General features: G+C 35.6%; 1 protein-coding gene across 1 annotated transcript; it reads left to right on the forward strand.

Annotated features, from left to right (window-relative positions):
- The first annotated feature begins 2,819 nt into the window (after window positions 1-2,819).
- On the forward strand, window positions 2,820-15,078 carry rad54l (RAD54 like). Its single transcript, XM_051897196.1, has 18 exons — window positions 2,820-3,134; window positions 3,296-3,376; window positions 3,456-3,560; window positions 5,694-5,754; window positions 5,865-6,000; window positions 6,090-6,159; window positions 6,293-6,581; window positions 7,507-7,631; window positions 7,994-8,144; window positions 8,253-8,379; window positions 8,472-8,546; window positions 8,775-8,905; window positions 9,010-9,120; window positions 10,916-11,039; window positions 11,229-11,307; window positions 12,712-12,891; window positions 13,016-13,179; window positions 14,833-15,078. The coding sequence occupies exons 1-18, from the start codon at window positions 3,132-3,134 to the stop codon at window positions 15,032-15,034; spliced, it is 2,214 nt and encodes a 737-aa protein (XP_051753156.1). The 5' UTR covers window positions 2,820-3,131; the 3' UTR covers window positions 15,035-15,078.
- The last annotated feature ends 33 nt before the right edge of the window (window positions 15,079-15,111 follow it).

Consider the following 15,111-nt stretch of genomic DNA (forward strand, 5'->3'; position numbering starts at 1 on the left):
GGATCTTTGTCAGGGTGGATGCCATATTTCATTGGATAGGCGTACAGTCTGTTCATGAGGTAGTTCTGTCGTCAGGTCTTGGGTCATGTCTAATTTTCACAACCCATGTTTTCCAAAGCTTTTTGCTCACTGGAAAGATTACGATACACCACAGTACGACCTTTGTCTTGTTTTCATTATTGTCAGTCAATTAAATGATGCTCTAGCTAAGGTTCATCGCACACAGCACTATACCGGTTTACCAAATTGTACTTAAATAGAGACATTGTCAAATTTCACATTTTTGTTCTGTTTTTGGGTGTTTTTGGGTGACTTAATTGTATCCAAGCTGAATGACCTAAGAGAAAGAAAGATAGATAGATAGATAGATAGATAGATAGATAGATAGATAGATAGATAGATAGATAGACCTCTATAATCGACAGTCACACGCTTCTATTCCACTTCTCACAGTTACTGTATTAATCTCATGGTTTACTTTAACTTTTACTTGTATATCACTTGTAACGTTCTAAAAGACACTATAACTACCTGTGAACTCATGGGTGAATCTCAAAAAACCGGTGAAGTACGCGTCTGGATCATGTTTCAACAGAAATAAACAGGAAAATATAGAGGAAATATTTTCAGGAAATGAAGCCAATTTTTAGGTCCATAGAGATTTTCGTTTTGTAATTGTGACATCAATATCTTTTCACGTTATTTTCTGTTCTTCTTTTCTTTTCTGGTTTATTTTGTGGTTAAATGTGACCAGGATGTGTCGTCATGAGATTCACCCTTATACTGAAAGCATTTTATTACAAAAAAAAATGACAAAATCACAAATTCCATTTTTTTTTTTTTTTTTACTGCCTTTGAATGTAACAGGGATTTTATCAACAGTTTTGTATTGATATTAAGCAATCAATTAATAGATGTCAGTTTAACCTTCTTATGTTTTGTTAGATTACTTGCAGTGTTTTGGCCTTGTTTGTATCTGCATTTCTGTTTTTGACTCATAGATCATAGATCTAATAGATTATCTACTATTTTTCCCAACATTTGAAAGATGTCAGATTGGGAAAAGCTTTATCATCATGTCATGTTCATCACTGACAAATCACTCACTTTTATATCAAACATAATAATGTTGTTCTGCTAATCTGGGACATTTTGGTCAGTTGTGGGTTTTGTTCCTCTGAGATCTGAGGAAAGCCGGGTTTTATGTGGCTGTAGTCTTGTACTACTCCTCTTGTTTCCTAGTAGGGCAGTGAATTTTTTTCCTTAAAGATGACATCATTTTACCCTTTGGATGCTATGCATCCCCTGCTTTATTTAAGGGAAATTACTGCTATTGTTTGATGTATTTATTGTGTTTTTTGTGTACATGTTATCATAATTATATTTTTTATTATTTATAAAGTGTATATACCTGGAATTTATTGCTCAAATTTTTTATACAGATGATGCATTTAAAGAGAAATACATTTTAACTTTGTGTGTCATACACGTGTTTCATTTTGTGTTTTGTCTTGCACCAACATTTACATTCCAGTTTCTCTCTGCTTTCCCATAGAGTTTTAATGTAACTTTTCCGCAGTCAGTGTCGCTATGAATTCTGACCCCTATATAAATAACCCAACTGTGCCATCTAGTGGAAGTTCAAGTCAATTGCAAGATGCTCAAAACATTCAGAGTAACCTTAGGGGTTAGAAGCAGTGTTGGCTAAATTACTCTAAAAAAAAAAGTAATTAATTAGCTACTAATTATTTCTTTGACAGTGTAATTACTGTTCCCTCACAAGGACATGAAACTGCTCTTTTAATTCTTTCAAATAAATAATAGAAAAAATTGCAGAAATTATTCCTGAATTGACCGAAGTATTTAAAGGGAGAAGTTTAAATTAAAAATGCACATTTTATTATTAGACATTAAATTTGTTAAATCCACTATTGCTTTATATATAATTGTTCTATAGTTAATACAGTAGGCTAATTACATCAGAAGTAACTGTAATTAAATTACAAGATTAAGAAGAATCCCTTACTTTATTTTTTCAAGGAAAAGTAATTAATTACTTAGTAACGCATTACACCCAACACTGGTTAGAAGTTCATAAGAATAGAATCTACATGCATGTTAAGCAAATTAACCAAAGTTAAAATAAGCAAATAACCTACAGTGCATAAACCTACATGTCATCTTGAAGGAATAGTTCACCCAAAAATGAAAATTCTGTCATAATTTACTCCCCCTCAAGCTGTTCCAAACCTGTATAAATTTCTTTGTTCTGCTGTACACAAAGGAAGAAATTTGGAAGAATGTTTGTAACCAAGCAGATCTCACCCTCGATTGACTACCATAGGAAAAAAAATACTATGGCAGTCAATAGGGGGCGAGATCTGCTTGGTTAACTAATTTTCATTTTTGGGTGAACTATCCCTTTAAGGAGATTATTATTTATTATTATTATTATTATTAATAATAATAAATATTTGCTGTTATTAACAAACAAACCTTAATATTGAGTAAAATGCAATCACCAAGACATTATAACTCTAAATAATTAATGAAGAGTAATGACAAATCATATCATGTAATAGAAAATTATAATAGGCTAATAGTTTTTAGCTACTTTTGTTAATATTATGTTAATATAAATATAAAACTTACACATATATATATATATATATATATATATATATATATATATATATAAATTAACTATTTATATTAATATACAGTTTATAATTTTATATTTTATATATAGTATTTTCGTTGTCTTTCTGTCGTAGCAGCATTTATTTTCGAAACGCATGTCAAAGTTTGTTCCTTCTCGGTTGCCTTAGAGTTGTGTGAACTGTGCGCGGGACTCTCAAACATGGCAGTGTTTAACAACAACAACAACAACGACGACTTAATTTTCAGTTCTAACTAATGTGGATTAATATGTCAGAATTAATATGTTCTTAAATACGATATTCGTTGTAGTTTAAAACGGCAGTGTTGGTGCGGGAATTTCCTTAAACGGATCAGTTATTTATTTAGTGCATGAGGCAGAGCGCCTCAGGAAAAAAGACTTGAAAAAAGACAGGAAAATGCATATTTATTTGAATGAATTTATTTAAGTTGGATTAAATTCCTGATCCAGAATGGTAGGTTGCAATATTAATCTTTTAATTTGATGTCGATTTATGTATGTTTAGATACTTGTGATATTTGTGTATACATACTGCATAGTGTATATTCTGTTGTTATTGATTCGTGTTCAGATAGATAATTCAGTTAAGTCTACTTCAATTATTAAAAACCGTAGAGGAGAAGTCTAGCACCCAGTCAGGTGGCCAAAAGGAAACAAGGGGCGGATTCAGATGATGAAGACTGGGAGCCTGAAATCGTGAGTTGGACACAATTAAAGCTCTTGATTAAATGATTATCATCAGTGAGGATGTGAATGACTGTTGTCACTCCTACAGACATCACAGAGTAAGAGAGACTGTCGAGAAAACTACATCTCTCCCTTCAGAAAACCCCTGACGCCGCTCACCAACAGACCCGTCTGCACAGATGGCAATGAGCACGTGAGTTATTTTTAACATAAAAATAAAACATTCACTTAGACTTGTTTGTATGAGAACACACTGGAAATATAAATATAAACAGAAAGCTCCTTACAAAAATAAATAAAAATATGGCAGTGATTCTTTTACATTTAGAGCTGGAATGACTTTTGCCCTCACATTAAGATTTCAGTCATGTCATCCTGGATAATAGACAGTTTAGGCAATTTTTGGGATGATGAATTATGATTTACGTGATAGATTTGACAGGAAGTTGCATTATAGGGAGGCTCCTAATCACCTTTATTTATATAGCATTTTATACAATACAGATTTTTTCAAAGCAGCTTCACAGTGATAAGCAGGAAAATAACGATCAATGATAAAAACTTCATCAAATGCGAGACAAATTCAAATTCTGCTGTGAAGCAGAAAGACATTAGTGTCATTCAGTTCAGTGTTGATTTTAGTTTAGTTCAATAGCTGTGTAAAGTTCATCAATTATGAAATGTTTTCAATATTTTAAAATGAGTTCAATAACTGAGTTTAATGTGAAGAATACAATAATGTCTTATTTCACTTTTGAGTCAGTTCAATGTTGAATCAACTTAGTTCAGTAACGGTGATGATGTTGCAAAGTTTGTCAATTATGAAATTAAGTCAAATCTGGTATAAAGCAGCTCAGCAGAAAACAGTGATGTCATCTTCCAGCTCAAATCAGTTCAAGTTTTGATCTCATCGAATAGTGTCAGTCCTGTCAAGTTGGATAAAAGATCATTTTATCTTATAAATGTGCATTATTCATTTACAAGGCTGTTGGAAAATACTTGAACAGACACAAGGGAGGTAACATTTAAACATTTAGATATAGTGCCCTCCACTAATATTGGCACCCTTGATAAATATGAGCAAAGGCGGTGTGAAAATAAATCTGCATTATTTATCCTTTTGATCTTGCATTAAAAACATTCACAAAATTCTAACCTTTCATTGAAGTAAAACAATTGAAAATGGGGGAAAAAGCTCATTATGAAATAAATGTTTTTCTCTAGTTCACGTTGGCCACAATTATTGGACCCAATAAGTCCATTTGCAAAGATAACAGCTCTGAGTCTTCTTCTATAATGCCTGATGAGTTTGGAGAACCCATGATACCATGTATCTGAACAAGATGTCCAGGACCTCCAGCAGAAAAATAGGCCCATAGCATTAAAGATCCAGCAGTATATTTAACCGTGGGCATGGGGTACTTTTTATCCATGTGTGCACCAAGCCCATCTGGTGGGTTTGCTGTCAAAAAGCTCTTTTTTTTAGTTTTATCTGACCACAGAAGCTGATCCTGTTTGAAGTTCCAGTCTTGTCTGACAACTGAATATGCTGGAGATTGTTTTTGGATGAGCGAGGAGGATTTTTCTTGAAACCCTCCCAAACAACATGTGATGTAGGTGCTGTTTGGTAATTTTTTTTTTAGGCTTTCTGAGACTCAAGACTCAACTAATCTCTGCAATTCTCCAGCTGTGATCCTTGGAAAGTCTTTGGCCACTCAAACTTTCCTCCTCACCGCGCATTAGGACACTATAGACACACATCCTCTTCCAAGCAGATTTGTGACATCTTTAGTTGATCGGAACTTCTTAATTATTGCCCTGATAGTGGAAATGGGGATTTTCAGTGCGTTAGCTTTTTTCTTATAGCCATTTTCTATTTTGTTAAGCTCAACAATCTTTTGCTGCACATCAGAACTATATTCTTTGATTTTACCCATTGTGATGAATGATTAAGGGAATTTGGCCTTTGTGTTTCCTCATGTTTATACTCCTGAATGGAAATGGCTCGGTGGACTACTTCAGAGATATTTTACTCATAAAAAACTCTAGGGGTGCCAATAATTGCGGCCAACGTGTTTTGGAGAAAAACATTTATTTCATAGTGTGAATTTTTTATTTTTTTTTCTTCCCCACTTTCAATTGTTTTACTTCAATGAAAGGTTAGAATTTTGTGAATTTTTTGAATGGAAGATCAAAAGGATAAACAATGCAGATTTATTTTCACAGCCGCCTTTGCTCATATTTACTAAGGGTGCCAATATTTGTGGAGGGCACTGTAATGAGCTATTACTATAATTAAATGATTATTTTCTTTTTTTTTTTACAGGAAGCTTTTATTCGCAAGATCTTATCAAAGCCGTTTAAAGTTCCCATTCCAAATTATACAGGTCAGTCTGCACTCATAGCTCATTTATGTTTTTTTTTTTTTTTAATAAATAATTAGTGTGATAATAGATGGGTTGTAGAGGTTCAGAGGGTCTTGTGTTGCTCCGATCAGGCTCGTTGGGTCTGCGGGCTCTGGGACTGAGGCGAGCCGGTGTGAGGAAGGCCCTGCATGATCCGTTTGAAGATGGAGCCCTGGTTCTATATGAGCCGCCTGCCATCAGCGCTCATGAGCTCATCAAAGCAGACAAGTCAGTCATATCTGTTGATTATTAGATGGGTCTTATATTGCACCTCCTCGCCAATGACATGATCAACTTTATGATCGATTCTTTTGCAGGGAGAAGTTACCAGTGCATGTGGTTGTAGATCCAGTGCTCAGTAAAGTGCTTCGACCCCATCAACGAGAGGTAGAATCTTGCTATATAGAGGAATTGCTATATATATTTTTCACTATAATTATAACCCTTTCTTTTCTTTAAATATTTATCCCATATTTTTGGGAAAGACCTTTTAGATAATCCCTGCAATTTTCTCCCGTAGGGTGTAAAGTTCCTGTGGGACTGTGTGACAGGAAGGCGGATTGAAAACTCGTATGGCTGTATTATGGCGGATGAGATGGGGCTGGGCAAGACACTGCAGTGCATCACTCTCATGTGGACTTTACTGAGACAGAGTCCTGATTTCAAACCTGAAATCGACAAGGCCATCGTGGTGTCCCCTTCCAGCCTTGTGCGAAACTGGTACAATGAAGTGGGCAAATGGCTCGGTGGACGTGTGCAGCCTGTTGCTATTGATGGCGGCTCCAAACATGAGATAGATCGCAAACTGGGTATTCTTCTTCTCATTCTTTTGTCACAACAGGAGTTATTTATAGGCTCTAAGACAAGATAAATCAGAATCAGGCAATAATCATGCTTATCCAATTAATGGAAGTATTAGTGCGTTAAATAAATGTTTAAAGGATTAGTTCACTTTCAAATGAAAATTACCCCAAGCTCACCCTCAAGCCATCCTAGGTGTTTATATCCTGATGCATCCAAGCTTTATAATGGCAGTGAACAGGGGTCACAAGTATGAGCTGAAGAAAGTGCTTCCATCCACATCCATCCATCATAAATGTACTCCACACAGCTCCGGGGGGTTAATAAAAGCCTTCTGAAGCGCAGCATATTTAACAAGTTATGAAGTAAAATATGTAGCTTCCACCAGACGCCTTCCGTATTTAAGTTACGAAGAAAGTGTAAACTGGCGTCGTGTCAGTTACACTTTTTCCGTAAGTTGAATAGGGAAGGCGTAGGATGTAGCGTAAGCTTTTTGAACTGCAAGAGTTTTACACTTTCTTCATAAGTTGAATATGGAAGGCGGTCTGGCGGATCTTGTTAAATATGGATATAGTTTTTTTACATAAACGCATCACTTCGCTTCAGAAGGCCTTTATTAACCCCCCGGAGCCATGTTTATGATGGATGGATGTGGATGGAAGCACTTTCTTCAGCTCATACTCGTGACCCCTGTTCATTGCCATTATAAAGTTTGGATGTATCAGGGTATTTATTAAAATATCTCAGATTGTGTTCATCAAAAAAAAGAAAGTCATATACACCTAGGATGGCTTGAGGGTGAGTAAAGCTTGGGCTAATTTTCATTTGAAAGTGAACTAATCCTTTAATTTTAGTAATTTGGCTATTATAAACCCCACATTGACTCTGTTATCCAGCTTCACTATGTTCATGTCATTGCATGTGTTCTTTCAGAGAACTTTATCTCCCAGCATGGCATGAGAGTGCCAACTCCAATTTTGATAATATCCTATGAAACATTCCGCCTCCACACTGAAGTCCTGCACAGGGGCAGAGTTGGACTGGTTATCTGTGATGAGGTAAAGTGTACAATAATAAGTACATAATAATAAAATGATCCATACTAGAAAACCTGCAAATATTAGGCAATTTTAAAATTGTTATTTTAAGACCTGGAAAAGTAATTGAAATGTATACAAATTTTAAAAGCGGCATTTAAAGCGGCAGCCGACAAAACTGCAGCACACGGTTGTAATAACCAGAAAGCGCTGGTGTGGACGCTAAAATAGTTATCTTTATAGTTAATCTTGGTGTGAATGTGCCTTGACACTATTTATATAAAAAAAAAAAATCTTACTGACCCCAAACTTTTGGAACGGTAGTGCATCTTGGGTTTCCATTCCGTATGTCCCATATGACCATATCTGTGTTGTTTGTTTAGGGTCACAGGCTGAAAAACTCAGACAATCAGACGTACCAAGCGCTGAACTCTATGAACGCCCAGAGGAGAGTGCTGATATCTGGAACTCCCATTCAAAATGACTTACTGGAATATTTCAGTTTGGTGCACTTTGTAAATTCCGGTATCCTTGGTAAGAGACTTTTAATCATTCCAGTTGTGCATGACCCTGTGAAGAACTTTACTGAAGCGCACACAATAAATGTTGATTGAGTAATCATCCATCTGTCTCTTCTCTCAGGCACAGCTCAGGAGTTTAAGAAACGGTTTGAGATTCCAATCCTAAAGGGTCGTGATGCTGACGCCAGTGATAAAGACAGGTCTGCCGGAGAGGAGAAACTCCAGGAACTCATCAGCATTGTAAACAGGTGAGCATGAGAGAAAACAGTCTGTAAAAGACTCTCCACTCTATCTCACCATTCAAATCATTTCAATTAAACGCTGTGTTTGTTTTGTTAAGGTGTTTGATTCGAAGAACCTCAGATATTCTTTCCAAGTATCTGCCTGTGAAGATTGAACAAGTTGTTTGCTGCAAGTAAGAGATCAGTTGATGGTCATATTCTCTTCTTTCTGTAAAAGCAAGGCTCATTATACTGCAACATAAATAACAATGTCAAGTGTTTAATACAGGGATCAGTAGCCTCATGCATGTTCATCATTAGCACTTGAGCAATAAGATATTTAGTTGAAAATGGCTTTATTTTATTGTCATTTTGTCTTAAAGGAAGCATTAATGAATAATATTTGTATGTGTTTTTGTCAGTCTGACTCCTCTCCAGAAAGAGCTGTACAAGTTATTCCTGAAGCAGGCCAAACCTGTAGAGAGTCTGCAGACCGGCAAGATCACGGTGTCTTCTCTGTCGTCCATCACCTCGCTTAAAAAGCTCTGCAACCGTGAGTGTGGACCTCTTTACCTTTGACCTCTTCATCAACATAATCAGCATAATCAAGTTATTGTTACATGAAAACTGAAAAAATGTGTTTGTTCTTTCTGCTAGATCCTGCCTTGATTTATGAGAAGTGTCTGGCAGGAGAAGAGGGCTTTGATGGAGCAATGGACCTCTTCCCACAAAATTATTCAACTAAAGCAGTAGAACCACAGCTCTCAGGTCAGTTCTGACTTGCACTACTTTTTTTATTTTATTTTTTTTATTAAACCACTTTTTTCAGTAAGAATGTATTAAATTGATCAAAAATAAAAGTAAACACTTTTATAATGTTACAAAAAAATCTTTCATATTTTATATAAATGCTGTTCTTTCAAATTTCAAACTTCGTTCAAAATTCTGAAAAAGGTTTCCACAACTGTTTACAACATCGATAATAATCCAAAATGTTTCTTGCGCATCAAATCAACAGATTAGAATGATTTCTGAAGGATCATGTGACACTGAAGACGCAATGATGCTGAAAATTCAGCTTTGATCACAGGAATAAATTACATTTTAAAATATATTCAAATAGAATATTACTGTTTTTACTGTGTTTTTGATCAAATAAATGTAACCTTGGTGAGCAGAACAGACTTCAAAAAATCTTACTGACCTTAAAGGATTAGTGGTAACATTTACAATAAGGTTCATTAGTTAAACATTAGTTAATGTATTAACTAACATGAACTAACCATGAGCAATACATTTGTTACTGTATTTACTAATCTTCGTTAAGTTAGTTAATGAAAATACAGTTGTTCGTTGTTTGTTCATGTTAGTTCACAGTGCATTAATGTGCACTAATGTTAACAAGATTTTAATAATGTATTAGTAAATGTTGAAATTAACATGAACAAAGATTAATAAATGCTGTATAAGTGCAGTTCATTATTAGTTCATGTTAACTAATGAACCTTATTGTAAAGTGTTACCCGATTAGTTCACTTCAGAATTAAAATTTCCTGTTTATTTACTCACCCCCATGTCATCCAAGATGTTTATGTCTTTCTTTCTTCAGTCGAAAAGAAATTAACGTTTTTGAGGAAAACATTCCAGGATTTTTCTCCATATAGTGGACTTCATCAGGGTACAACGGGTTGAAGGTCCAAATTGCAGTTTCAGTGCAGCTTCAAAGGACTCTACACGATCCCAGACGAGGAATAAGGGTCTTGTCTAGCAAAACAATCGGCTATTTTGAAACAAAAAAAAAATGCTCGTCTTGCACAGCGATCCACCACGCATTACGTAATCATGTTGGAAAGGTCACGCGTGACGTAGGCGGAAGTAACGCGGTAGGGCAGAAAACTCCATCTCATTTTGTCCTCCAACTTCAAAATTGTCTTATTGTTGTTTTACCGTTTTTTGTTTTGTTTGTTTGTTTGTTTTTTTGGCTTAGTCTTTGAACATTCGCTATATAAACAGTGGCTTGGTACTTTCGCCTACGTCACGCGTGACCTTTCCAACGTGATTACGTCATGCATGGCGAGCCTTTAACCTGTTGTACCCCAGTGAAGTCCACCATATGGAGAAAAATCCTTGAATGTTTTCCTCAAAAACCTTAATTTCTTTTTGACTGAAGAAAGAAAGACATGAACATCTTGGATGACATGGGGGAGAGTAAATTATCAGGAAATTTAATTCTGAAGTGAACTAATCCTTTAAACAGTAATATTTAATGAGTGTCAGGAGGAATGGATTTTTTAAATAAGTTGACAATATTTGTGCTCCGCAACTTATTCAGTGGTTCATTTTTTTTTTTTTTTACCTTAATGACTGCATTTTCTGAACCATATAAAATCAAATCCCTTTATGTCTAACACTTCAATTGAATCTGTTATTGAAAAAAATCTCCAAACCTATATAATTAAATCAACATCAAATAAAAAATGATGGTGGTACAAGCTTTGCTAAGGTACATTTAAGTCCTGATTCATTACTGTCTGACCCTAATCTATATGTCTATTGTTTTCAGGGAAGATGCTGGTACTGGACTATATCCTGGCGATGACCAGAACAACAACAAGTGACAAAGTGGTTCTGGTCTCTAATTATACACAGACTTTGGACCTTTTTGAAAAGCTGTGTCGAACCCGAAGGTGAGGGATTCAGATAATATAAATTCAACATCAGTGTAGAGCGCAAGTGGCCTTGATCTGGAAGTATTTTTTTCCATTTACCTCTCTATAGAGGATCACAAAATTATCTAAAATTTTTAGCCATGAACCAAAGTATTACCATTCAGCCTTTTGATGGTTTAATATCATCATATTTTTCTTCATGAATAGATACCTTTACGTTAGACTGGATGGGACAATGTCCATCAAGAAGAGAGCAAAGGTTGTGGAGAGATTCAACAGCCCCTCTGTAAGTGTTTCCATTCACACTTGGTGTTCAACCTGGCATATGAAGACTTATTGGTATCATTTTGTACTATTATAGTTTTTAATTTTGTGAATTAGCTCTTTTTATATATTGTTTTCATTTTATTGTGCTTTTATGTTTTTTCTTTTAAAATCACTATTTAGGTTTATTTTTATTTCAGCTTCAGTTTTAGATTTTAGTTCAGTTTTAATTTTCAGTTAGAAATTTTAGTGCTTCAACTCGACTCTTTCCCCGCCAGCATTTTTGGAAAAAGTTGCCAGCCAGTGCCAGCATTTTTGATCATTTTCACAAAACTTTTATGGCCCCCAGAATATTTTGTTGTATAAATCAACATTTGAATGTGGGTAAGTTTCATAAAAAAGCAACATTTTGAGCAAAAAGCTGAGAAAATCATGTTTTTGTCAAAGACTTAAGTCTGGATCGGCTTCAGAGCGATGATCAAAAACATAGACTGAGTAGATCGAGTCCATTAATATACTTTTAAATATGATTTATTTCTGATGCAAAGCTGAATTTTCATCATCATTACTCCAGTCTTCAGTGTCACATGATCCTTCAGAAATCATTGGAATATGCTGATTTGATACTTTTTTATTATCAATGTTGGAAACAGTTGTGCTGCTTATTTTTTTTTTTTTTTTTGGAACCTGTGATACTTTTTTCAGGATTCATTGATTAATAAAAAGGTAAAAAGAACAGCATTTATTCAAAATAGAAATCTTTTCTAAAATTATAAGTCTTTACTTTTACTTCTTTTATCAATTTAACACATTCTTGCTGAATAAAATATTTCTTTAAAAAAAAAAAAATACTGACCCTAAAATTTTGAACGGTAGTGTATATTACAAAAGATTGATAATAAATCTAATATGATAATAAATTAGCATATTAGAATGATTTCTGAAGGATCATGTGAAACTGAAGGGCTGATGAAAATTCATTTGAAAGTATACTAAAATAGAAAACCATTTTTTTTAAAATTGTAATATTTCACAATATTAGTGTTTTTTTTTTTTTTTTTTTTCTGTATTTTTGATTAAATAAATGCAGGATTGATGAGCATGAGACTTCTTTCAGAAACATTAAAAACAGTAATGTGTCCAAACTTTTGACCGGTACTGTATGCATCTGCTTACATATGCTATCGGTTGTTTCTGCTGCTTCTTTTCCTGTGTTTTGATCAGGAGATTCTGTACTCTTGCAGAGGATGCATAATAGCGCTCCCTACTGTACAACACTGAAAACACAGAAAGCCAGAAATTTCCTTCAATGGCGGGGAAAGAGTTAAAATAGAAATGTTGTCTTGTGAGCCACCTGAAATGTTTTTCATCTAATATTTATAGTTTATTTTAATTCACCTTTAGCACTTTAATTCCTCTCTTCCAGAATCCAGAGTTCATCTTCATGCTGAGCAGTAAGGCTGGAGGCTGTGGGCTGAATCTGATTGGTGCAAATCGCCTGGTAATGTTTGACCCTGACTGGAATCCAGCCAATGACGAGCAGGCGATGGCCAGAGTGTGGCGAGATGGACAGAAGAAGACCTGCTACATCTACAGACTGCTGTCGGTGAGTTGGGAGAGATGTTTTCCAAATTATGCAGGAAATGCCTAAAAAAATGTCTCTTGTACTAGATGCTCATCATTTAAAAGTGGATCATTAGCCAGCTTGTTTCTTTTACACACTCTTTTAGACGGGAACGATAGAGGAAAAGATCTTACAGAGACAGGCTCATAAGAAAGCTTTGAGTAGCTGCGTAGTGGATGAAGAACAGGACGTGGAAAGACATTTCTCACTTGGAGAGCTACGAGAACTCTTCTCACTCAACGAAGACACAGTCAGCGACACACATGACAGGTAAAAATGCATTAAAGGTGATGTAAGATGTATATATTTTTTTTAATGTTAAAATAGAATCTCTTAAGCCAGTTCATTGTTCATTGATGACTATTAGTATGCCATTCATGGGTTAATCTCCCCCAAACGTGTAAACATTGAGCCTCCCAGTCACTATCAAAACATTGAGAGTGGTTCACTCGGATCCGTCAATCTCTTTCCAGCTCAGTGAAATTTTGAGGCGTCTTCTGTAGCAGGCGGAGATAAGAGGGACCATGACTGACGAGTTACATGGGAAAAGACATTCAGCTTCAGTTACATTTACTGCATTTAGGCCTTAAAGATTAAACAGGTCATAAACATGTCAAAGCAAATGGGGCATTGTGATACTATGCACTACAGTGGATGCATCAATACCATACAGCATCATCATGCACCTGTTCAGAAAGAAAAATGTTCTTGTTTATATTGTTTACATTCACATGTCCAGTGTAGACAGCTTCAAATAGTTGTGGCGCTTCATGTCAAAATACGCCCGGTGCAGTTATGCTGGATGGGTTTAATATAAGAGAGATGCTAGCTTTCACTCAATTGCTTACTCATGATACATAGCAACACAGCTAAAAGTATTCCTAATATGTTGGACCTTTTATTGAAAGTAGCCTACTTTTAACTGTTGAGACATGTCTTCACAAGCACTTGTGTTTGTGATGAGTGTGATGAGTTGGGGAGGCGTGACGCGCAAAAGGGGCGTTTGCGAGGTTGTTTGAAAATATGCTTTATTTTTGTAAATCCACTATGTGCCACTAGTGTTGCAGAAACTACATATTTCACCTTTAAAGGGTTAGTTCACCCAAAAATGAAAATTGTCATTACTCACCCTCATGTCGTTCCACACCCGTAAGACCTTTGTTCATCTTCAGAACACAAATTAAGATATTTTGATGAATTCCGAGAGGTATCTGACTTCTTATACAGCAATATAACCACCACTTTCAAGGTCCAGAAAGGTACTAAAAATAGTCATTAAAATAGTCCATGTGACTGCAAAAACAAAACAAAAATAACGACTTTATTCAACAAGATCTTCTCTTCTGTGTCATTCTCCTGCGCTTCCAAGTTCTACCTCAGAACGCCGGCTCAGTATTGTCCGACACTGTTCACGTGAGCAGCACAACGCATGCATGTGATGCAGGAGTCGGCGTTCTGACGTAGAACCTGCAAGCACTAGGCGTAAACAGCGTAGGAGAAAGACACGGAAGAGAAGATATTGTTGAATAAAGTCGTTATCTTTTTTGTTTTTGAGCATAAAAAAATAATCTTGTCGCTTCATAAAATTAAGGTTGAACCACTGCAGTCACGTGGACTATTTTAACGATGTCTTTAGTACCTTTCTGGACCTTGAAAGTGGTGGTTAAATTGCTGTCTATGGAGGAGTCAGATACCTCTCAGATTTCATCAAAATAACTTAATTTGTGTTCTGAAGATGAACAAAGGTCTTACCAGTTTGGAACGATATGAGGTTGAGTAATTAATGACAGAATTTTAATTTTTCACTAACCCTTTAACACCTAATGCCACATTGTTTTTTGACTAAATTCATTCATGGATGAGGTTATCTCAAAATGCATTACTAGTATGTATTCAAGTCCCTTTTTTTTTTTTTTTGGGCAGATTTCGCTGTAAACGCTGTACAAACAATCGTCAGGTGCGTCCTCCTCCAGATGATTCAGATTGCACCAGTGATCTGTCCAACTGGCACCACTGTGCAGAAAAAAGAGGCCTGAGGGACCCGGTTCTGCAGGCATCCTGGGACGCTGCCGTCTCTTTCGTCTTTCACCAGCGCTCGCATGAGGACCAGAGAGGAGTCGTCTGAGCATCATGAATGAACGTACCAGATCAAAAATGCTGAACACTGCGCAACTGATATCAGAGCTGAACTGGGAACAGCAG

This window comes from Ctenopharyngodon idella, chromosome 6 (genome assembly GCF_019924925.1).
Source record: "Ctenopharyngodon idella isolate HZGC_01 chromosome 6, HZGC01, whole genome shotgun sequence".
Lineage (NCBI taxonomy): Eukaryota > Metazoa > Chordata > Actinopteri > Cypriniformes > Xenocyprididae > Ctenopharyngodon > Ctenopharyngodon idella.

Coding starts and splice junctions, on each gene's coding strand:
- rad54l (XM_051897196.1), top strand. Junction 8,380..8,471: donor CTCATCAGCATTGTAAACAG/GTGAGCATGAGA, acceptor TGTTTTGTTAAG/GTGTTTGATTCGAAGAACCT. Junction 9,121..10,915: donor AGTAGAACCACAGCTCTCAG/GTCAGTTCTGAC, acceptor TATTGTTTTCAG/GGAAGATGCTGGTACTGGAC.